Source organism: Varanus komodoensis, unplaced genomic scaffold, assembly GCF_004798865.1.
Source record: "Varanus komodoensis strain SLA01 unplaced genomic scaffold, ASM479886v1 scaffold52, whole genome shotgun sequence".
Taxonomy (NCBI): Eukaryota; Metazoa; Chordata; class Lepidosauria; order Squamata; family Varanidae; genus Varanus; species Varanus komodoensis.
Genome location: NW_025336114.1, coordinates 2,985,196 through 3,010,548, shown reverse-complemented (window position 1 = coordinate 3,010,548; position 25,353 = coordinate 2,985,196). Strand labels below are relative to the sequence as shown.

Sequence of the window (25,353 nt, the reverse complement as noted above, 5' to 3'; positions counted from 1 at the left end):
TTATGCATGAGGAAAAATGTCCCATCAGTTACTATCCTGTAGTGTAACTCTGGATGTTATTTTTAGGGATGAAGCACTCTTATTCCAACTCCTGACCCATACATAGAAACAATCACTTTCTGAATTAGAAGATCATATAAAATAAAATATTATTCCTTAATAAAATGATACTTTAATAACAGAAGTCTCTCTACCTGTTCAATGAACAATAAAATGTAGGCACCAATATTTATTTTTACAAGCATAGATAAGTGGATCAGAGTTTTTCTTTGTTTCTAATTTTAAATAATGAACATTCATTAGTATATCTATGATCTGCCGATAACATGCACTTTAAGTTTGGATTGAGTTTGGCTTATTTAAATTTATTTTGGCTTGAATAAACTCAACTGTTGAGCCTGCAAATTAAGTTCCATACATTTCTCTTGGATGCAATCCAAAGGCAGCAAGTTCAATCAGACCTGGTCAGGTTTCTTTACTTTGCATCCTTCTGGGCACAGTGCTGCTGACTTTTCACAACCCCATTCATACATCTATTCACCAGGAAGGAATTTCTATCCTATAGTTGGCCTACATTTTTTTGATAAGCTGTTTCACCATCTAAGCTTCACACTGAGGGAGAGTCCCAACTTCACCTATGCTTTCTTCTGCAGCCCTGTAAAATATTTATAGAAATAAATATCTCCCTCAAGCTTCATGCTCTTTGTGTTCAGTTATTCTTCCAGACTGTCAAACATATGTTACTGTAGTTGAGTCTAGAGAGGGAAAGTGATGAGTTGGTTGTTGAGCTGACATCCTGCTAATTCTCTCTGGTACTTACTGTGGCTCTTCCATGAGACTATGCATGGTAGAAAATTGTGGGTGATTAATTAAGGATATTAAGTGAGAGAGACAGATCTGACCTATTGGCATAATTTAGCCTTCTCCATCCTGGCCCTCCAGTTGCAGTCAACTATTTTGAAACTGTTTAAACAACTCCAGATAGTTTCCTGACCACTCTCCTGGCAGGCTATTGCACACAATCAGGCATCAGGTTGAGGAAAACTGGCATAATCCACCAGGATCTGGGGAGTTCTCCTCATAAGACTCACTGAAATGACCAGGAGTTGGAAGTATGTGCTCTGATGTAGGTCCTGTAGATTTAATAGGGACCTGTTCTGCAGAACTTCCAGGTGGAATTAGCAGGTCTCAAGCTAGCCTAAGCAGTGTCACACTATACTAAGCCTTCAGGAGAGTTTGTAATCTTTTGGGTGCTCTTGTATGTTAATTCTTATTGAATACAAGGACTTCTTGGGAATTTCCAAATTGTACCTATTTGGTTCATTGTGGAAAATAATAAAGCTTTTGAGGTTAGGCTAGTCTGAAGAAAATATGAGCTCTTCAACAGCATGGCTTATGGACATTGTTTCTGTCTTCTAGATCAATATTTGATGGTAGTTATTGTTCTGTTCATTGTTCAAGGAATGGACACTCTCGTGATGTGGATGGTACTTAGCGAGTTGGTGGAGAAATGCACAGTAGAATCCTTGAACCCAGTATATTTTAGATAGTAGGCAATCCTTCAGCAATATGAACCAATGAAACTGTAGCCAAACGAATGAGACCATAGGCAGAATTACCCAGAATATGTAGATTTTGTTCCACTCACTGGCTGCTCTGGTCTGGTAGGTTGCTGAAGGTGTTTTAAAGCATGTGTCACTGTGTAGAGGCTTGATTTGAAAGATCTGTGTTGAAGCATCTTGAGATATTTTGCAGCCCCGTTGTTGTTAGGAGCTTGCCTAATAAGGCAACTGGGCAACTTAGGGCTCCCAGTCCTTTTACTACTTAGATCCAGTCCACTACTGGAAAACCACATTCATGATTAACCATGCTAAATCCATCACGCTCCAAGACATTCCTTGTTGGCAGGTACAGTTCACTGCCACTGCTGGAGTGTTCTGGTTTAACTACCAGCTCTAAATGGAACATCCGTAGTGCTGTGTTTATTTCTCATTCACTTTCCAATCCAAAGTGCTTGAAAAGGCCCCTGAGGCTCTGGCACGTGCCTGCTTTCTCTGCCTCACTGGCTTTGTTTATATAATTCTTTGGGTAGGTCTGTCTGGTTGGTTTTTAAGGACTGGGGAAATACACCATTGTGGCAATTAAGCTCTGACAGTGGAATCATGGTTACTGGAGAAAAGGTTCTTGTTCAGATGCTAAAGGTACCTGTGCCTTTGTATGTTGCCACTTTCCCCCTCCTGGATGCGTTGCCCAGGGGGCAGAGTCACAGCGTTTAAATACTTGATACTATAATAGCATTGCTTGAGTTGTCATCAGTAGTGCTCAGGTTCTGCTGTTCCCTCTTTGAGTCCTCTGGTCTCTCTGGGAGCTAGCAATACTCCTAAACCTCTGATGCTCTGTTTTGCCTAGGGTGTGGTGATGGCCACCATCCTAGCTAGGTGAGGATGAGTCAAATAAATTATCAATGGTTTCTAGTTGTGCTGGCTATATTCTACAGGATTGGAGCAGCACACCTCTGATTACTGGTTGCCTGGGAGCAGGTCTATGTGTGGGTGCTGTTGTACTTATGTCTTTGGTGTGCGCTTCCTGTAGGTTTTAACGGACTATTGTGGGGAATGGGATGCTAGACTAGACAGGCCTTTGGGAGGATTCAGGAAGGTACTTCTTATGTTCTTATGCAGTCCAGAGAAACTCACCGAAGAAACCCTTACAGGCTCAATATAAGTTGTTCCTGTTGCCCTTTGCATCCTAAGTGTCTAGACCGGAGCAACAGTGTGCCTGTGGACACTTTCTTGGTACCTGTCGAGGTACCCTACCCCACCTACAGAAAAAACCTCAGAAATAATGGACCTTCTTACTGCCAGCTGGGATTACTTCAGGGCACATTGAGGGCCACTAGCTGCCCCTGTCTTTTCCCATGAAAGTGTCCGCACCACATAGGTTGCTCAGCCACATTCTAATGTAATGAAGTTGTCAGGTGACTGCAGACTGATGCGTTGATCTCCAGTCATATCCTTAAATTGCAAAATGTGCCTACAGATCCCAGAAGGTTGCACACATAGTAGCACCTGCTAAAGCACTCGTTGGAACTTAAAGTTTGTAGAAAGCAACCACCCATGCTCTTGCACAATAGCACAGAACTGACCAAAAAATACTGTTTCTCTCACTGTATCTGGTTCTCTTTTCCTAAGAGGGGCAAATGTGTTCCTGAAATAAATCACTCTGCTTCCTTCAGACAGTTTACCACAGCCCTGCTTTTTTCTCCTGTTGCTTCAGAGAGTTTATGTACATGCACTTTCAACAGTCCATGGACTGGCAGAACCTTCTTAACCCTCTATCATGTGTGGTTAGTACCACAAGTGCAGAATGAACTGATTTTAGCTTTTCAGTTGTAGCAATGTGGTTCTAAATGTGGTTGGAAGTATCTTAATGTAATGTGATTTAATGTTTCATTCTGTATTGTATGTTATTGTATTTATTACTGTTGTTCACTGGCCAGAGAGCTTCTGCTATTGGGTGGTATTGAAGTTGAATAAATAAATGTGCATCTGTACTTTAGTAGATCTCCAGTCTGGTTATTGTTATTGAAATAAGGCAAATGGTGACAGTGTTACCAAAGACACATCTTACCATAAACATGCAATACTCTACATACAAAAAACCATCCATAGGATAGTGGTCTAAGAGTATTAATATTGCTGCTAAAATTTGGTGGTATTTAATTGCTGTCTGGTATTCCTTTGCGGCTTGAGCCTCTTCTTTTTGACAGACTTTGCTAACCATTCTCTTTCTGATGTTAGCAGGAAGGGCTAACATTTTATTCTATTAAAGATATTATATATCATGTCATTTTGCAAAAAAAGAGCTCTTGTCTACTTTGCCCCCTGTCTCCTTATGTTTTTCTGTTGTAACTCATACACAGAGTTTGTGGCTTCTGTCCTGTCTCACTTTGACTATTGTGGTGTCTGTCTTTCTCAGGATGAGATTGAGGAACTACGTGCTGAAATGCTAGAGATGAGAGATGTCTATATGGAAGAAGATGTCTACCAGCTACAGGAGCTCCGACAGCAACTGGACCAAGCTAGTAAAACCTGCCGTATCTTACAGTATCGTTTGCGTAAGGCAGAACGGCGCAGCCTTCGTGTTGCACAGACTGGCCAGGTAGACGGAGAACTCATTCACAGCCTTGAACAAGATGTCAAGGTAAGCCTTGCCAGTACACATTTTTGTCCATCACAAAGGAGGAGACAATTAAATGATTTTAAGATATATGTCTGTGGTTGGCTCATGTAGTTGAGTAGTGTTTATTTTGACCATTGGCATATCTCCGAAGTCTCAAGTAGAGGTCTTTCCTAGTTCTAATACAGTAAATCCTTTAACTGGAGAAAGAGAGTTAAGCTAGGATCTGTCATGTTCAAATCTGATGCTTTGCTACTCAGCCCTATTTAATGTTCATTTCATGGATTGTTTGGAAAAAATGGCTTAAAATATTTGCTAAGAAATGGATCTGGGGCCTGGACAAGCACTGGAGATCTTTTGGAAGATTTTTGAATTGTTGTTATATTCTAGGGGATTTCACGAGGCTTGGATTCCTTTGCACAAATTGTCTTATTTGTCAATAAAGGCAAGATAGCACCAAGTGAGTAAAGACAAACAAGTAGAGATCATAAATGATGTCATAGGAGGCTAGACTCAAGGCATCATCATCTATGTGTTTGTATATTTCACAATTCCATGACTTCCTATGTGATCATTGAAGTGGCATTTGGTGCATAATCCAGCTTTTAAAAAGAAATATTTCTGGCCTTTATGATGTTGATGGTATGTGGGCAATGCTAACTGAAATCTCAGGAGCCAGGTATGTACAGAGAGAGGAGCAGGGTTTCCGTGACTGGGATAGCTCTTTGACTATCACCGTGACTGTCACCATGACTAACAGAAGAAGAATAAACATATGTACACACAAAAAAGCCCAAAATGTGACTGTTAAATTTGCACAGATGTCCTGAAACTGAGCTTTGCTTGGTGCAGAATTTGAGTCACTTTCATGTCGAACTTTGGTTTGTTAATTTGTTTCATGAAAAAGCATAGAGACTATAACCCTACATTGGATCTTCCTGCTTTATGCCTTCATGGTAAGAACAGGCAGCAAAATTCTCTGTTTGAGATGCTCTGAAGAACCGCCTTGAGCTCTTATACTTGCCTAATTTGCTGTGAGATTTTGTTGCCACACCAACTCAAAATCAATTTTGAGTTATTAGTTGCGGTTACATTTACATTGCTGTCACATTGCACATGTTTCAGAGTCATGTGAGGGCAAAGCCTTTCTCTCTGCTTTGGAAAAGAGATCTACTGCCTGTCTTTTTAGAAGCCTGATGTTCTCTCAACAGTCTTGAGGGTCAGTTAGACTGAAAAACTAATTTTCCCAGTGTTCCCTGTTAGAGTGCACAATAACTGCCTATGAATTTGAATCTGTAATTTTTAGAGAAGAGATTTCCAGTTGCGGCTGGGTTGCTGTCTGCTTATACTCCTCCCCATACATTCTCCTTTCCAGTACTTGGGCTCCTGGAGGATGTACAGGCTAGGGAAGGGTTAGCTATAAGAATATGATGTCTTGTCAGCTCAGTTTACAGTCATGAGAACTAAGCAGCTGACCAAAGTGCTGAGCCCCTCCCTTGAGCTGCCTGAAGGCCTGAGCTAGTTTGAGATGATTGTACTGGCCAGCTGGGCAGTGCAGATGCTGCTTTGCTCTGGCACTTTCTTGGCAGTGCTGAGTGATAATCTCTGGAGGAATGCCTTCTCTCTCATTGGGCATAAAGCTTGTTCTGTGGTCCTTTCACTACAGTCCTATACCTAATAGTATAGGTATGAGGGGAGCAGAAACACACGCTGTTGGGGTAGAAAAGGGCTGGAAAAGAGATTCAGCAAAATGTGTAGGTATGCCCCTTTGACTGGCATGATTGGAATGAGAGAAGAAAGAACTGGGTAGATAATGCTGCACGGAGAAGGAGACTAGGCTGATATTAGCCTGCCTCTCTAGAAACCCTTTTTTGCCATGATTACAAAAGCAGGAACCTTTTGCTTCAGAGCTTAAGTATTCTTCTGGGCGACATGCATACAAACAACTAGCCCCCCCCCCCCCCGCTTTTCAATTAATCTGAATGTACTAGTTCAGCAAAGAACTTGCCATTGCCACAAGGGCTCTGTGTAGGCTGCATCTACTTAAAAATGTATGGGATTCAGTAGTAGGATTATCATCACACTTCCCACTCTGTGGTCTAGACTCATGCGAAGTAAAGGAAGTTTGGTTCTTTAGCAGTATGCTGTGGCAGGATTTGGCTATCTCATGACCCTGTAGGCTTGACAGTTAAGCTATAACCTTTGACCTGCTAAACCACACAGGCAATATTTTAAATAAAACAGAGCTCCTAGACTCCACACACAGCCTATCTGTTTCATTATACTTGCCAGAGAGAGAACATGAAAGCCATAATAATACGTAGAAGCAGTTTTTGTCCTTCATGGAACAACAGTGCAGTAGACATATACCATTGACTCTGTAAAATCAAGGGCAATTATTCAGCAAAGTTAACTTGAAAATTATCTGTTTACTTACCTGGCCAGCTAGGGAAGGATTGAACAATCAGTGCCAACATTGCCAATAATTTCCAGTGGACAGCTATTATTTGTAACTTCTTGTATAATGAGCCTGTTTACTTGTCTTGGTCTAAGCTTCCTTGAGAGCAGAGATACTTTTGCACTGCTTCACTGGGAAACATAGCAAAGCCTGAGGCTGAACCAAGCCTTGTCCTTTACACAAAGGAGTGAATCTGCTGCCAAGTGCCCCAGGCAACTGCAAATGGCTGATCTTGGAAATGAAGCATGCCACAAGTGACTGATGACAATCTCCATCCAAGCATCCACTGCTAACTGCTCTATAATTAAGAGGATATGCTTGCGTGGTTGTTAAAAGTAAATATAGCTACTATCCACACCTGCCAGAGTCCCATAAAATGTGTTCGTGTTGGTTTATGTACAGCATTAGTTGAAATCTTGCTCTTCTAACAACCACTGTTTTGTCTGTTGCCTTTTCTGTTTCCATCTAGAGCAAGATGTGGGCAATTTGTGGCTCTCCAGATGTTTTGGCCTACAACTTCCATTAACTCTAGTCAGCATACCCAATTGTGAGCATTGAACAGTTAGATCCTAGTGTTTGGAGGTTTGCAAATTGCTTGCCTCTGGGTTAGAGAAACCTACTGATGCTGTTGCTTTCTGGTTCTGGAAAAAAAACCCAATGGTTTCAAAACCAGGCAGATTGCAACAAATGTCTGAGGGGCTTTGCATATGTGCACCCTGCATTTCGGCTGCTCTTTTGCAGTTAACTCCATTCAGCTTCACATCAGCATAACCAGTGGCTCAGCTTATTTGTAGAGCATGGTGTGGTATCTGTTTGCATACATGTTGTATCTAGCTATGCATCTTGATCTGTAGGCATAGCAGATGATCCATTTTTATTAGAGAAAAGGCACAAAACTGCTTTTACAGGATATAGTATAATATACAAGATACACGAGTATGATTTTTTTCCAAAGAAACTGCAGAAATTTTAAGGGCATTAGAAATACTAGGATCATTAGTGCATTCTGTAGCTGTAGTTAGTGGTACAGAAACCAGACCTCTGCCTCACTTATATCACATCAGGTTGAGGCCATTAGAATGTTAGAAATATTAGAACTTTTTGTTAGTCACAGTTAGTGATACAGGAGCTGCTGTTTGCTGTAGGAGTATGGGAATAAGATTGATTTGGAAACTGCATCAGAGATTTGAAATGAAGCACTTATTTTGCTCCTTCAGCCCTGCTGTTTTGTCCGTACGGGTCATTGCATGGATTGATTCTTTTCTGAGTTGGATGTGGTGCGATAGCTCCCATATGTTTGTCAGGCTGCATTTTTCTGCTCTCTGATTGCCCTGCAGCCAGTGACAGCTGCCTCCTGGTTGCCTTAACATTCACTACTGTCAAGTGCTTTGCTTGCAGAAGCAGGAAATAACTGAAGTTTTTTTCTCTTTAATGGTGCTGCTTAGAGCTTCAAGCTGAGCCCATTCCACAGTCGTTACCGTGGTGCCACTTGCCCCTCTGCTAGCTCAATTTTCAGTTCCCATAGTCAGGATGCCCCTGGGAATTTGTATAAATAACTGCAAAAGGTGACACACAGGGCAGCTGCTTCTCCATGATCAGCTGTATAGTGGGTCACTGCATGCTTTTTTCCATAACCCACTGCCATACCCTTTCCTCTCCAACCTGTTATGTCCATCATGATTGCTTTGGTAATGCTTTAGGTTCCTGCCCTTTGCCCTTCACATTTGTTGTGGTACAAAGCCCTTGCCAGTGTACTATCCTAATAGGGAAGTCTGTACATTTAATCCCATCCCCCGTTACACATGCTTAAGTGTAGCAGTTTGCTCTGATCTCTCTCTGATCTGTGCTTGTGTACCACAGGAAGAACAAAAGGAAGAAGAAAGAAATAACTTTATTCTAGTTTTCCTGAACAGCAAAGCAGTAGCTATGTAATTATACATCCGGTGTACACAATTTTAGTAATGAGCTTGCTAGGCAAAGGCTCTTTTGAAAAAGTATACTAATTTATATACAGTGTTAGAAATATACAAGTAAGCATGATAATCATTTGTATACTATAAATCATTAACATGATGGATGGTCATTTAAATGAAAATGCTTTTTCAAAAGTACTGTAACCTTTCAATGATACTTTCTCTGTATTAGTTTATCAGTTATATGTTGACTTGGGTTCACACAAACAGAACAGAAAGAAGCTACATCACGTTTTCCCCCTCCTCATGCATGCTACTCGCACACTGCCTCATTTCCCTAATTGCTGATGCTGAGTACAGGTTGCTGTATCATCCAAACCTGGCAATGTGGGTGACTTCTAAACGGCCCCTCAACCCATGGCTTGTTTTAGGGTTCCAGTATGGTTTGGCATCAACCCCCAACACCCACCCTTTCCAGGTTTAGGTGACATGGTAACCCATGACCAGTTCAGAAATGAGATTATGGAATTATGGAAATGAGACAGTATGCAGTCAACATGTGTGATGCACAAAAAGAGAAAAAGAAGCCACCTGTGGCTTTTTTCCTTTTCTGATTGTGTAACCTAGTCATTGAAATAAAGGAATAGTTTCTTCAACAACTTTTTTCTATAACTCTTGACTTTAGACCATTTTTGATAGCTTCCTAATTTTATTTATTTTATTTACATCCCATTTTTTCCTTTTAAGTAACTCAAGGCAGCTTACATAATTCTCCTCTTAATTTTATTCTTAGAACAACAACCCTGTGAGGTAGATTGGGCTGAGAGTCTGTGACTATCCCAATGTCACCCACTCAGCTCCATGGCTGAGTGGGGACGAGAACTCATTCTCCTGAGTCCCAATTCTGCCCTTTTAACTGCTACACTGTACTGGCCCAGATATATAGTGGTACCTCGGCTCACAAACTTAATTCGTTCCACGATTCTGGTCGTGAACTGAATTCGTCATGAACTGAGTCAAATTTCCCCATAAGGTTCAATGTAAATAAGGTTAATCCATTCTGAACCATAACTTTATGTTATACATAAAGGACAGCATATAAAAGTTTAAAATAAATAAATATGGATATATTTTTGTTGCCACAAAAACATGGGCCACGTCCCCGGGCTGTGGGCCAAGTTAAGGCCACCTCGCCAAGCCCAGGGGCGGATGGGTTGAGGCGGAGCGGGAACGGGGCCGCAGCTCCCTTGCTTCTGCCGCAGCCTTCTCCAGGCAAGCCGTGGTCACTGAGTGGCCTCCATGCTTCTTCCCCCCATGGTGAGGAGAGGCGGGAGGTGCCCCACTTGGCCAGTCGCGGCCCTGTCCCTCCCCTCCCCTTGGCCCACGGAAGCAGCCCTCACCTCCCTCCTTGCGACCCTCTCCTGGCTGGGGGAGCAGCCCTGCACCCACCTCTCTGGCCTCCTGCTCCCCCTCCCGGAGCCGGGTGCCTGCAAGGGGACCTTCCTCTGGCTCGGAAGTGGGGCATCGGCGAGGAGCCAGGAAGGCCTTGACCAAGGTGAGTGCACCCTCATGGTGCGGGGAGGAAAATTATTGTTTGGACTGTTTGGGCGGGGAAGATGGCCACGATCATGGTCGTCACCTGATGCAAAGTTTGCAAATGGAGGCAAAATTTTGCCAGGACTTCTGTTTGCAAACCGAATTGGTTGGGAACAGAACCGTTCGTGAACTGAGGTACCACTGTACATATTGAGCTAAACACTTTTGTCTTCCAGCTCCTCAAGAAACCTTCTTACCATATTTTGGGTAAAATGTAGCCCATTCTTCACCCAGTTGAGCTCAGTACTGATTGGCTGGTTCCTCTGTCAGTCATGAAGCCACTTTCCCTGTTCTTTGCACATTTTTTAAGTGGATACAGTTTTAAATCAAGAAATAAATATTTGGTTAGATAAATGTGTGTGGTTTTTGAAGAAGAAAAATGCAGGTGGTCCATCTGAAGCCTTGGGGAGAAGGGGCAAACAAGGAGTCAAGCAGCATTCAGCTGGACTCTGTCAGAGGTGTGAGGTGGAAAGAAGAACTCTTTTTGTTTGCAGATTTGGCTGTATATAGCCTAAATGTTGCTTGTAAAGTTGTTGTTTCTTACACATCTCATAGTGCTTCCTCTATTTTATTTGTAGTGCTTTCCATTGGGAAGACAGTGCTTGGTCTTGAAATTTAAATTTTGCTATCTAGTTCCTTCTTCCCTCTATGGTAGAAAGAAAAGGTCATTTTTTGTGTGCAGTTAATTTTCTCCCTCCCAATGAGGACCCTCTCCTCTTTCCTTGGATGTGATAAAGGAAAACCTCTGAACCTAGTAATCAGACAGACCCACACTGTGAGTGCATTATTGTTGAAGAGGTCAACCCTTGACTGTCCCTAGGGGCCAGGATTCATTGCTTTGGATTTGCTGGAGAATGTTTGCAAACTTCAGGTTAATCAGCAATGTCACACTACTTGCAGCTTCCTGTGTCAACAGATGTATTAGGTGATATCTGCAGTGCTAAGGTATGGTCTCTGATTCTGGGTTCTACAACTCCCTGCAGGAGACAGTAAAGCTCTACTCCTGTGGCCTGTGTCTGCCATTTGCACCTGACAGATATAGTTTAAAGTTGGAGTTTTGGTTATTCAACAGGTTCACATTAATTTAGCTTCCTCTTGTATTAAGGCTTTGGTATTGGCTGACATTTTCTAGACACAGCTTTCTTCAGCTTAGGGGTTTTGTAGCTGAATACATCTGGAGGCCACCTGGTTGGGGCAAGCAATATGACCTGAGTGCTGCTGCTGGCTCCCTGTCAGTTACACAGCCTGAGTCTGTCTGAATGCTACTGCCAAAATTTGTTCAATTCTGGTCAGCTCACAACAGAAGATTTTGGTTCTTAATATAATTGCTCATTGCTATAGGAGCAATGGATAGTGCCATAAAAATCTCTAGGCTGCCCATTGCCATCATTTATGAACCTGTTAGTAGCTTGTCTAAGGCATACCCTTTAACCTTTGGGTACCTTCTTTATTTCAAACGTTCTTTCTTGAATGTATTCTGACTCATGGGGAAAAAACCCTTGCTCAATAATGTAGCAGCACTAGCTTGCTACCCCTTCTCTGTTCCTGTGTAGTCTCAAAAAATAATAGGAAGTGACTTTGACACATCCTAAGGCTCTAGGGACAGGAATTTACATCAGATTTCACTATAATTCATATGTAGAGCTCGTTCTGAAATCTGCTGATGTGCATATTTGAAACTTGCTGATGCAGCTGGTAAACGTGTCATATAGGACAATCAGTCCCTCTCCTGTATCCAGGAGAGCTGGCATTCAAAGTACCATTGTAGATACAGAATATATTTTTCAAAAGCTCTAATTTTCTTCAGCTGTGCAGCAGAGCATAAATGAATAATGCAATTGAATTCTGAGAAGGGATTTCACACGCTTCAAGGATAGTGAAATTAAGAAGTGACTTCTCTCCAAACTTCTGGTTATTATGCAGGCATGACAAGATGTATGTACAGCTCATACTTTTACCTTCTGGGAAGATGAATGAATGCCTTGCACATTTTTCAGGCACATGAGTCACTTATGCTTCTTCTTTCAGTACTTGTCTTGTTAACTTGTGCAAAGCCTCTGTGTTTACTACATTGTTGCAGCCTTCATAAGGACTAGGCCACAAGGCATTGTTTGCAGTAAAAGTGGGGGAGAATCCCTCAATGAAAGCTGTAAAATCTCTCTCAACAACTCTTCATACCGTGGGCATGATTATGTCAATGCAACTTGAATTAAAGGACTTGAACAATGAAATTAGTGCAAACTCTTTAGTTGCTGCTATATGCTGTAGGGCATGCTTGGGTGCTATTGAGCAATGCTGACTGGGAGCATGCGTTTGGGAAGAAAATCTTGCTCTTTCTGGATATATCAGGGTACCTCTTTTTGCCTAGTTTAGAATGTGTTTTGCAGCAGAGTTATTCTGATGGGATACATAGCCTTGGTCAAAAGAATGTGTCTGAAGCCCAGTGTTGGCATTGCTGCCAAATAAAGATTAACGTGAAATGGAGCACTGTGCATCTGATCTAAGGTCTGAACTTTATGCTGCTGCTTTTCTCTGTCTGCAGGTTGCCAAAGATATCTCTGTGCGGCTCCATAATGAACTTGAAGCTGTGGAGAAAAAACGCATTAAACTGGAAGAAGAGAATGAGGACTTACGCCAGCGGCTCATCGAGAGCGAATTGGCTAAGCAGGTACTGCAGAACGAGATGGACAAACTGAGAGAGGTAGGTTTCAGCTTTCAGGTACATTTATTTATTGCATCTGTATTCTAACTTCTTTCCAAGAGTTCTGAGAAGTATTTTGGTATGACAAAAAGCCAACGAGGTAAGTTAGGCTGAGGAAGAGTGACTTCTTCAAGCCTCTTCTGGTGAATCTCTTGGCCAACCGAGATTTTGTTTGTCTGCTTTCGTCCACTAGCCACTGCACCATGAAAGAGCCCTTTGTTGTGGTGAAAAAACATGGCCATGCCATCCTTTTCATTTCAAACAGCAAGGAATTCCAGAACCATAGTGAATGTCTCAGTGGCTCATCAGTGTATATAGAAAACACTTAATGTGTTTCCATAGATTCTTCTTTGTGGCCTCTGTGACTCACGCATATGGTTTTTATGCATCTGTGTCAGTGTCTGGAATGTTCTAGTGCTAAGCAGAGCCCTGCTCCTTCTCTCCACACCCTCAAGGTGGAGGCTTCTGACTCTGTCTCAGTTCTTCCTTTTCTGCCGCAGTGACAGGCATCAGCGCTCAACCTCAAGCCAGAACTTTCAAGGCCTTCTTCAAAAAGTGCTCTCACTTCGGCAGGAAATTTCCCTCATCAGACAGGCTTTCTGAGTGTCTTTTGTACCACGGAGGAGCTCTCAGGGCAGACTCTTGCTCCCATTGCAAAGCTTTCACTAAGAAGGCCAGGAGGAGTAGGTCAGACCACCTCCATGTTCTCCTCTGGGATCAAAAGGCAGTGGAGTCAAGTTGCACCAAATAGACCTTTGCATACTGCTTCATCCACTATTTGCAAAAGGTCACCTGCTTCCTCTATCATTGTTATGGAGAGCATGGCCACAGTCAGCTCCCTTGATGGCACCCAGTAATCCGGTACTGGTACTTCTAGCTGTCTCCCTTGCCCAATGATTCAAGGCTAGCCTTTTAGAGCCTATGGTAGAGCCTTTTAGAGCCTTTTAGAGCTATAAAGCGCCGCAGGGGGGAGCGCCGGCGGGAGGAACAACACCTGGCAGGAGACCGCGCCCGCGCCCGAGAACCACACCGCGCCCAAAGACCGCGCCGCGCACGCGCCCAAAGACCGCGCCGCGCACGCGCCCGAAGACCGCGTGAAGACTGCACCGCGCCGCCGGCTCCGCCGCTACCTGACTGCCCTGCCACGCCCCTGCACACGTGGCAGGTGTGCCCGGACGGGGTGGGGCGTCGGGTGGCCGGCGGCTACAAAGTGCTGCAGGGGGGAGCGCCGGCAGGAGGAACAACACCTGGCAGGAGACCGCGCCCGCGCCCGAGAACCGCACCGCGCCCAAAGACCGCGCCGCGCACGCGCCCAAAGACCGCGCCGCGCACGCGCCCGAAGACCACGCCGCGCACGCGCCCGAAGACCACGCCGCGCACGCGCCCGAAGACCGCACGAAGACCGCGCCGCGCCGCCGACTCCGCCGCTACCTGACTGCCCTGCCACGCCCCTGCACACGTGGCAGGTGTGCCCGGACGGGGTGGGGCGTCGGGCGGCCGGCGGCTACAAAGCACCAGCAGCGGCCGGGGCCGGCGGCCAAAGGGCGTCGGCCAAAGGGCGGTTTGCCGCCATTTGGGGGGGCTGTTCGGGGGGGGCTAGGCTGGCCAGGGGACTTGCTCTTTTGTTGTGGCAGTCCCTTCTGTTGAACGGCCAATTTTAAATGTTTTATAATTTTAAAGTGTTTTAACTTGTTTTTATGGAGTTGTCCCTGGCCATGTTGCCGCCTGAGTTTCCTGGGGAGCGCACTGGCGCCGCCATTGGTGTGGTGATGGGCAATGGACGTAATAGCGGTGGGGGCTTAACGTGTCCGCATAGAAGAAGGAGGGACAGATGGCTGACACCTGTCCCTACTTCTGGTTTTGCTCCCAGCCAGAAGGTGCCAGGGAGTCTTGTCAGTCGCCCCTCGGGCCTGACGGTGCTGTTGTTTAATGCCAGGTCGGCCAATAACAAATCTGCCCTCATCCATGACTTGATTGTGGATGAGGGGGCCGACCTGGCCTGTATAACGGAGACCTGGGCGGGAGAGGGGGGGGATGTTGCCCTCTCTCAATTGTGCCCGCCCGGGTATCTGGTCCAGCACTGTTCACGGCCGGAGGGGAGGGGAGGGGGGGTCGCTTTGGTTTACCGGGCCTCCATCACTCTCACGGGACTTCCTGTCCCTTCGAGACCAGGGCTGGAGTGTCTCTACTTGGTGTTGGGCGACCGAGACAGATTGGGGATTCTGTTGGTGTACCGTGCACCCTTCTGCCCAACAGTCTCCCTGCCTGAGCTGACGGAAACGGTCTCGGACCTGGTGTTGAGGACCCCCAGGATGCTGGTCCTGGGGGACTTCAATATCCATGCCGAGGCTAGTTTGACCAGGGCGGCTCAGGACTTCATGGCTTCCATGACGGCCATGGGGCTGTCTCAACATGTCACCGGCCCGACCCATGAACGTGGACACACTCTGGACCTGGTTTTCTCGACGGGGCAGGAAGAGGGTGGTCTGAGGGTGAGGAATTTATGCTTGACTCCCCTGTCATGGTCAGATCACTTCCTAGTGAGGTTTGTGCTCGAGAGCGACATCTCCCTCTGTAAGGGTGCAGACCCGATTGTGTGGGTCCGCCCCCGGAGCCGGATGGATCCGGAAGGATTCCTGAAGGCTCTGGGGGAGTTTCCGGCTGACAAGACGGGTGCTCCTGTCGAGGCTCTGGTTGAACTGTGGAATGGGGAGATGACCAGGGCTGTAGACACGATCGCTCCTAAGCGTCCTCTCCCACCGGGCAGAGCCCGCTCTTCCCCTTGGTACACTCCAGAATTGAGGGCAATGAAGCAGGTTGGGAGACGACTAGAGCGTAGGTGGAGGAAATCACGTGATGAATCTGACCGAACACACTTAAGAGCCCACTATCGGGCCTATGCTGTGGCGGTGAGGGCGGCGAAAAAGAGACACTTCTCCGCTTCCATTGCCTCCTCACAATGCCGTCCGGCGGAGCTCTTTCGAGTGGTGCAAGGCCTGGTTCACCCAGGGCCAAAGGAAGAGCTGACTCCACCCTCAAAGGCCCGCTGTGACGACTTTGCCGAGCATTTTAGGGAGAAAATCGCTCAGATTCGTCACGAGCTGGATTCCACTATTGATTCAGAGGTTTTAAGGGAGACACCAACGCTGCCGTCTGGTCCAGAATTATTGGATGAATTTCAGTTATTGCGGCCCGATGATGTGGACAAGGTGCTTGGACGAGTACGTCCTACCACTTGCCTTCTGGACCCTTGCCCGTCTTGGTTAATAAAGGATTCCAAGCACGGGATTGGAACCTGGATCTTGGAAGTGGTTAACGCTTCTCTGAGGGAGGGTCGGGTGCCTGCCCCTTTAAAGGAGGCGGTAGTCCGACCGGTCCTGAAGAAGGCGTCACTGGATCCAGGGATGGCCGCTAACTATAGACCAGTGGCCAACATCCCGTTTCTGGGCAAGGTGTTAGAGCGAGTGGTGGCGGGACAACTCCAAGCACTCTTGGATGAAACTGATTATCTGGACCCATTTCAGTCCGGCTTCAGACCCGGGTACGGTACTGAATCTGCCTTGGTCGCCCTGTACGATGACCTGTGCAGGGAGAAGGACAGGGGGAGTGCGTCCCTGTTGGTTCTCCTGGACCTCTCAGCGGCTTTCGATACCATCGACCATGGTATCCTTCTGGATAGGCTGGCGGGATTGGGGGTCGGAGGCACCGCTTTGCGGTGGTTCCGCTCCTATCTCAACGACCGATTCCAGAAGGTGGTGTTGGGGGACTATGGCTCTGCGCCATGGCAGCTTTGCCATGGGGTACCGCAGGGTTCCATTTTGTCCCCTTTACTGTTCAATATCTACATGAAACCGCTGGGAGAGGTCATCAGGAGGTGTGGGCTGCGGACCCATCAGTATGCTGATGATACCCAGCTCTACCTCTCGTTTTCCACCAATCCAGGTGAGGCAGTGGCTGTACTGAACCGGTGCCTGGCCGAGGTAATGGGCTGGATGAGGGCCAATAAACTGAAGCTCAATCCAGACAAGACGGAGGTCCTGTTGGTTGGCGGTTCGGGCTTCAGAGAAGGTGACCTGAACCTTGTCCTGAATGGGGTTGCACTCCCTCCTAGGGACAAGGTCCGCAGCTTGGGAGTGCTCCTCGACCCGGAGCTTTCACTTGAAGCTCAGGTGACAACAGCGGCGAGGAGCGCTTTCCTCCAGCTTCGGCTGATTCATCAGCTGCGCCCCTACCTGGAGTACGACTGCCTTGCAACAGTGACTCATGCGCTGGTGACTTCCCGTCTTGACTTCTGTAACGCGCTCTACGTGGGGCTTCCCTTGAAGACGGTCCGGATACTTCAATTGGTTCAGAATAGAGCTGCCAGGCTGCTGACGGGGACTGGACGTTATGTTCACATGACGCCAGTTCTCCGTCAGCTTCACTGGCTCCCCATTGAAGTCCGGGCCCAATTCAAGGTGTTGGTAATGACCTATAAAGCCCTAAACGGCTTGGGTCCTGGTTACCTGAAGGAGCGCTTACATCCATATTTGCCCAGTCGCCCCCTGAGATCGGCGGGAGAGGCCCTTCTCCGGGAGCCCTCCGTGAGAGAAATTAGGAGGGTGGTTACTCGGAGAAGGGCTTTCTCAGCGGTGGCGCCTAAGTTATGGAATGCGCTCCCCAGAGAGGTCCGCCTGGCGCCGTCGTTATTTGTTTTTCGGCGCCAGGCTAAGACCTTTTTATTTAAGCAACATTTTAAATGCTAAATACAATTGAATTTTATCTGGCCAGGGCGGCTTATTTTATAATGTGAGTTTTAATTAAGATTATTTTATATGGATTTTAACTTGTTTTATCTATGTTGTAAGCCGCCCCGAGGCTTCGGCGAATGGGGCGGCATAAAAATGTTTTAATAAATAAATAAATAAATAAAATGGTCAAAACTGAATGAAACAAATATATAAAATCCTGATTAAAGTACCCTGGAAGTCAAATTGTTGAATCAAGTTCATTATTGAACTGGCTACAACTTACCTACCAAGATTCATAGCCCTTCTTGTGCCCTCCTAAGCCATTACTAGGAAAGTGTCACATCATTGATGGATATAATTCATGGAATGGTCTTTAGCGCCTTGGTTATATCTCTGGTGGTTAATCTCCACAGCATTTCTCACCAGAATGCTACCACTCCACCAGTCTCCCCACAGATACTAATCCCTTTTGTACCAATGACCTTTGCCAACTTGTTCTGCATCCTCAGAATTCTTCTTTAATGACAGTTATGGCTTGCCCAAGGATAGCTGTCTGTTACTTTCACTAGTGTTCCCCTTCATATTATCATGAAGCTCACTGGCCACTCAGGAGATACAACCGTTACCATCTTATCAAAACCACCTAATATCAGTACGGACAACAACACTTGTAGCTAGAAGTTTCCAGACATGTACCATCGCACGCAGTCTCTAAACCTTCTAACACTCTATTACACCTGTATAACAAATTCCTGCATCTCCCCAGATACCTTTGCCTGTGGGGCTCCTGAGGCAATCCACCCAACTCAGCCCCACTGGTTACTCAAACGTCAGACACCTGGACATCTGTTAAGGAGTCTTCACTGGCACATTGGCAATAAAACAGTCATGGACAAAGCCTACCACTCCCATACCAATGTTTCATAAAATTGAAAACCCTTACGGAGTTCAGGTAAATGATTACCCCTTCCAGTTTAGACACCCTGTGCCTATTTTCATTATCATAGAGACATTAGAAGCAAAGTCTAAGTGCAGGGCACATTTGTTTCCATGGACATGGAGAGATAAAACCCCAATGTCATTGTCTGTAAATATACTTGACAGGCTTGGTAGTTGGCAATCTACAATTCCTATGGGACTGGGTCACTCCTCTTTTTGATCACATTCCTGAGGACCACAAGGAACCCTGCCATGACTGTAAGGATCACCAGGTCCACATTGCTCAGCATATACAGACTAAGGATTGAAGTCCATGATAGAAGGCCTCCCTATCTGTAGGAATGGACTTTTCAGCACCTTCATGGATAATACACTCCAAAAAATAAAAGAATCAGCCTGCAAGATGGAGATAGTTCCTCAAGCATCAACCACCCAATTTTCTTGATCTCTTCTGTATTGGCACTGCCAGTTACTACAAGACTGGCACTGAGCCAGACCTCAGCAGGACACCTGAAGATTCCTTCTCTTCATCTTGCTACTCTAAACAGTGGTCCAAATATTGCCATCCTGACTGTGGAAGGACCACTAACCAAAATAAATTGTTGTCTTTGACTATCATAGCACAATCTTCTACCAAATTTCCATTTCTCACTATAGACTGACACCCTTTTCCCATACTTACTTGTCCATAACATCAGACAAGTACTCTCTATCACTGCCAACAGGTATTGCATCAAGTTCAATGTATTTTGCAGTTTCTGTCCTATACTGGACTTTCATGATTTTAACACCTTCAGTAGCCCCTGAAAATTCAAAAAGATAACTTTTTTGGCTTATACTCTCCCTCCTTCAGCAGGGTGATTGGTTCATTCCCATAGACTTCAAAGATGCCTATCTGCATATTTCAGTCCACCCTGACTTGCATCAATTCCTCAGATTTGCTGTTGGTGACACTCCCTTTCAATTCAGGGACCTTGGGTTCAGTCTTGCTGTCCAGATCTGCAAAATAGTACAGCTTCCTCTGGGGGGTTGTTAGAGTAGGCAGCTTGGTTGAACTAGCAAGTACTTGTAGAACTGGTATCAAGCTTGTGGGTGTTTGCAGGGATTAGAGCCACCTCAATCATAAGAACCAGCTGGATACCACAGGAGAAACTATAAAAGGCTGCTCAGCCCTACCTAGCCCCACTGCAGCAGCACAAGTTTAAGTGATTCCTTCACATTCCTGATCTGGCTTCTGCCTCCAGTCCTGCAACTCCTTCATTCTTGCCTTAATTCCTTCCTGTTTTTTTTTAAATTTGCTTCTGGTCCTGCCACACATTGCCAAGTATCTAAACCTTTCTTGTCCCTGACCTTCCTTTTGCATTTGGTTCTGCCATGCCTCGTTGGCATCTGATCTCTGCTTGCACCAGGCCATCACTGACCTTACCGCATCTTGCCACATCCTCCAACCATTATCCCTTGTCTTGGTGCTCCAGTAACAGACTTCTGCTAGTTATGTTACTGCTGATACTTGCCACCACACTGAGAGTCTTTACAAAATGCATGGCAGTTGTGGCTCCATGGATAAAACTAATCTTATTATCTTCAGTGAGCTGTTCATTGGAAAGTACCATAGCCTTGACTCTCATAGCTTTGTCTTTACCAAGGGGTGGTAAAAATAGTTTCTATCATACATTTCTCATATCTGTTTAATATTTTGTTATGGAAGTGAAAGACTGCTTATGGATCGCAAGCCACTCATGGTCTTTTGGGTGCCAGGCTCTGTTTCTGATCTGTCAGACTACCAATCTTCTGGCGCTATGATGCTGTCTGGATTTAATGATACAGTGTTTAGGCTCTATAAGGTACCAAAGCAACAATAATTGGAACTAGCTCAGGCTTGCTGAAGTGATGCTAACGAAGCCAAAAGAACAGGCTTGTTCAGCAGCTCCATAGACCTAGAGGGTGATCTTGAGAAAGAAAGCCACTCTTGCTGCTCAGGGGCTTGCCAAAATCTGGATCTGTAGAATGAAACTGAGTGTGATACCAGGGCAGTAGGCCAAAATGAATCTGGTATCCAGTTGCAGTCACAGCAGTTTAATGTTTGCAACGTGGAATTACCCTAGTTGGAATTGGGCCAGGCAACCTACTGTCCTGATTCTTTTTGCATTTAACAAAATCTCTGCCAGCTCTTCTATCCCAAGTTTGACAGACCCTGATATTATCCCTCTGCTATGAAATTAAACATTTCCAGAGCAGTGCTCCCATGCCACCCATTTGCAGCACTATTTCAACATCGAATTAATTTCGGCAGCAAATAAAATAAACACCTACCAATTCTGCCATGCCCAGGCAGCCCTTCTGCATAATATAGGCTATCTTTTTGTCTATTAGTGTTGCTGCCTGTGGGCATGATATTTCAATGATTATCTTTTCCCAAAGAACTTCAGCTCTCTTCTTTTGCACAGGAACAGGGTCAGGGACATTTGAACAGCTAAAAATTACAGCTTGCTCATATTGCTAAATTTTCCTCCACAGTTATGTATGTATAGGCATGTGACCATATGAAGAGAGGCTTGTGTCAACCAGGCCGTACTTGCAATTAACCCACAGCCATTTTCTTATCATGGCTTTTGAAAAAACCTGATGACAGAAGTGGCTGTTGGACCACTTTTTCGACCAATTTTTCTACATGTAGCTGCATATCCATTTGCCCAATTTTCTGGGGAAGTATTAGTATTGCTAATGGTAAACTCCAGCTGTGTTGCCCAGGACAGATTTCAGAGCAGAGTTAATGCTTAGCTGCCTCAGTCCTCCTGTCCTTATTGTGCAGAGCTGGTTGCTTTTGCTTGCTCTTTAAGCAGCCTGTCCTACCCACCCACACAACTAATGGGCATGGGATTGGTTTATGAGCAGCCTGAGTATGTGATGTGAATAGTAAATAAGTGTTGTGTCACTGCAAGAGGCGAGCGAATGGGAGGAGGGGTTTTTCCATGGATAGCATGCCAGCCTAGAGTCCTATGATGTGTGCAGAGACCTGAGCAGTGGTGTTGCATTCAGATGTACTACCTACACTTTACTTCCTATTTTATTTTGTCAAATAGCTTCAGGATGCCAAATCTAAGCACACTGGTGTTCAGATGTGGCTTCTGCTAGCATTCCCTCCTCTATTTCTAACTACCTACCCTGGGAATATATCGTTAAAAATGAGAACAGGAACCTCTAGAAAGAGGCAAATGTTGGAACATGCTTCACTGGGTCCTCCTGTTATGCTGTAAAGCTCCAGCATGGTATACAAAGCCTCCAGCAGGGCATGCAGATCCTCTCATTTCTGCAGGTGAATTATAATGTTCCCCCTGTTGTGACTGGAGGAAAGAAAGCTATTTATGAAAGCCAGGATAACAAGGAGTGGATCCCTGTACTCAAAGAGCTGCTGAAACTCTAGTGCCTGCATAGAATAAAAGTGGTGTCTTCTGGATCTTTGCAGGAGTTCAGTTTCTGACTTCATAATAAGTTAATTAGACCCAGTAAAAAGATGATTGATTCTGTGGTTGTCTGGAACAAAACTGGATACCCTGCTTCATTTGAATTAGTTTTGAATCTTATTTATTTATGTATCAATCACATTGATGATCTGCATTTTCCTGCAAGGAACCCAGAGCAGCTTACATAATTCTCCTCTCCCTTCTTTCCATTTCATTCTCAAGAACCCCAGTGAGGTAGGTTAGAGGAGAGTCTGCAACTGGTCCAAAGTCACCTGGTGAACTTCATGGCTGGGTGGGGACTGAAACTCATATTGCCTGACTCTTAACACTCTAATTAGCATTGTGACCCATTTTTCACATTGAGCTTTTTCTTATGAGTCTTTAATGTGGGTGAATTATCTTTTTAGTTCTTGGTTAGCATCTCTTCACCTGTTCGCCTGCTTTCTTGTACTTCCATACAGGGATTACACCCTGGGCAGATGTGCTCATTCTGAGTTACCAGAGTCTGAGCAAGAATGTTTAAATACTTATCTATTATTACATTTTAATCCTATCCTGTCTCCTCTTGCAAGGAGCCCTTCTCTCTTCTTCATTTTGTTCTCACAGCAACCCTTTGTTGGGAGTCAGTGACTGGTCCAAAGTCACCCAGTCCCCACCCACCATGGCAGGGTGGGGACTAGAACCTGCATCTCTTGAGTCTCAGTGTAACATTCAGGCCACTGCACTATACCACGTAAGTCTCTTCCCTCTACCCAGTTTCTTCCTGTCTCTTCCCTTTTCTAAATCATAAAGAGATTGAGAGCTAGGAGCTGCACTGCTGTCTCCATGGGTTGTCTATTTGGTCTCCAGAGCAGTTTTTTTTGAGCTTCCTGACCGAAAGGAACCCCCCCTCCCTTCCTCCCTCCCTTCCTCCCCCCCCCACACACACACGCACACACACACACACACACACAGCTCTCATATAGAATCATTCCAGAGTCTGAGCTAAAGGCACCCAATTTAACAAGTTTCCCAAAGCCAAGCAGGTCTAGGCCTTTTCAATGTACTGGGTGGGATCCTGGGATCCTGTTTATGTTATCTTGGATTCCCTCATGGAAGGAGGGCAAGGTATTACTGTGCAAACCCATGGCCATTTAAACAAACAAACACACAGATATCTGCAATTCTCAGCATGTTGCAGCTATCCTGATTTGGTATGAGAGATGACACATGTTTGTATATGTTCATATGACATACAATGGTCTTTCCTAATTTGCCCCTCCCCCCATGTGTTGGACTACAACACAACAGCAAACCATGGATTATTTCCAGGTTCTTTATCCCCTAGATAGCCCAGAGTATTTGGGGTTTGGATGTCATGCTAAGCATTTATGAGTGGAATAATAGTAAGTTGTCAGGTGGTAGTGAGGAAGGTTCTGGCAGCAGTGTGTTCACTTGCTTCCGCTCACATGATTTGGTGTTACGTTTAAAACTGGATCTTAGATGTCTTTGCAACTCTGCTACTTCCTCTATATGATGGGCAGGCAAGGAAACCTTTTTCTTTAGGTGTGGATGGATGGAAGCATGGAGGCTCCCTCTTCTAGGAACTCTGCATGGAATTCTTAACTTTTTTCCTTTCAGGGAGTAGAAATATTTGGGTGATGCTAGGCCATGAAATCCAGCTGGCATCCTGAGGGGAATTCACACCTTTGAGCCAACTTATTTATATCACCCTCCTTGGCAATGTTCCCAAATATGGTACTGTTCTAGGCTGCTCTAAAGAAGTAGTTAGCTTGTGCTTTTATGAAACTGTTCTTTGTGTGAACCTGGACTACATGCATATCTTAAACATTGCTGTGAAAGATAGAGCCCCTCGAGATCTTTCGATCTTGGGTCTGTTGGCTTGTAGTACAAGTTCAATAATTTAGCTGTCTGTTTAATTAGTACTTCTCAATATTCTTTGCTATTATCTGTTAACAGGCGCACACACAGGCACCCATCCATCCCTGGAAGGCTCTGAAAAATGCATGGAGGGGGCGGGCTTATTCCTAAAGGGATTATGTGCTGATTATGCTCCAGCTGGAGGGAGCATCTCCGATAATTGGATAAGTACTGGAAAGGCCAATTAATTGTCACGCTCTTGCCCATTTGCACCTGTGGCTTCATTTGTCCTACAGGGAAGAATTCAGAAGGGCTTGTTTATGCCTGAGCCATGTATGAGCTATGTGTGTGCGTGAAAGAGATCTTATGTGTAAATCTAGTAATGTCAGTATAGTAGCGGTCAAACCTAATCACATTTGTTAGCTTTTGTCATGTGAATAAACCACAGCACAGAAACACATTGGAAACAGTAGGGGAGGCAAGCAGTAATAAACAAGCCCAATCCAGTGTCTGATGCTGGCGGCAATCAATTAGGCAATGTACTGTTGTCCTGTACTGCTGGTGAGGCATGTCCATTGACAGGAAATTTCTCTGGGAATAGGCAGATGCATTTTCCTTTTCGGTACCACTGCACAAGTTTTGTGGTGTGTACACCCTCAGCTAGTTTTTGTCAGCTTATGTGCAGTGCTAACACGTGTGATTTTTTGTTAAATGGCTTGAATTTGTTTGTCATGGTGATCCATATCCTGCTCCAAGGAAAGTGTCAGCCTACAGCATGACACTATTTTGCATTCTTCCGCACCTGCCTGTGATCACTCATTTGCACAATTCTGCTTCTGGTAGCAATAGTGATGGCTTAAGAGTTGTGCTGTGCTCGGCACCAAAGTCTCACCTCCTGACAATTAGGAATCCTCCAGACTCTTCTGCCCTTTGATTTTTTAGCACAGATCATGCCCCATGTTCTTCTGCTTTTAAAGGTTAAGAATTCAGACTCTTGGGTGATAGCAAAATTGATCTCCCCCCACACCCAGAAGGCTCTGACAGATGCGCAGTTGCAACATAATCATGCAATTGCAGAAGACCTCTCCAGCCCTGCATGGAGGGTACTGGCATTAGCTGCAAAGCCCTATAGGAGGCTGGATGTAGTAAAGCAGGACAAGGAATTGTGGACTGTTGCAGACTGGGCTTCTATAGTTGGTCTCTCCAACACACTGAGCCAGCTTGCTTCCATCCCCCAGCTCACAAGCTACTTGCAGTGCATGGTGTTCTTCATGCTGGCAAAACTCAGATCCTTGGCATGTTCTTTTTTTGGCTTCTGTGGAGGGTGGGAGCTGGAATAGCTGGCTCAGCCACATCATCAAGGATCATTTACTGTTGTGGTACAAATGTGTTGGATTTCTACTGGAGCCGGGGTCAAGCCGGCACTATTTGTGTGCTGCTCTCTATACCATAACCTTTTGTCAGACCTGCAGCTTGTTTCCTCAGTTTGCCAAACCACTGTGAAAAGCTGCAG

The 25,353-nt window shown here is 45.2% G+C and overlaps 1 protein-coding gene across 1 annotated transcript in view; it reads left to right on the top strand.

The window, feature by feature from the left end:
- The window catches only part of SOGA1 (suppressor of glucose, autophagy associated 1), a 90,692-nt gene that overhangs the window by 19,446 nt on the left and 45,893 nt on the right, over positions 1-25,353 (top strand). The window contains exons 2-3 of the mRNA XM_044447483.1: positions 3,979-4,203; positions 12,689-12,847. Of these exons, the coding sequence (XP_044303418.1) occupies positions 4,006-4,203; positions 12,689-12,847 (357 nt within the window). The 5' untranslated portion in view covers positions 3,979-4,005. The remainder of the gene's footprint in view (positions 1-3,978; positions 4,204-12,688; positions 12,848-25,353) is intronic.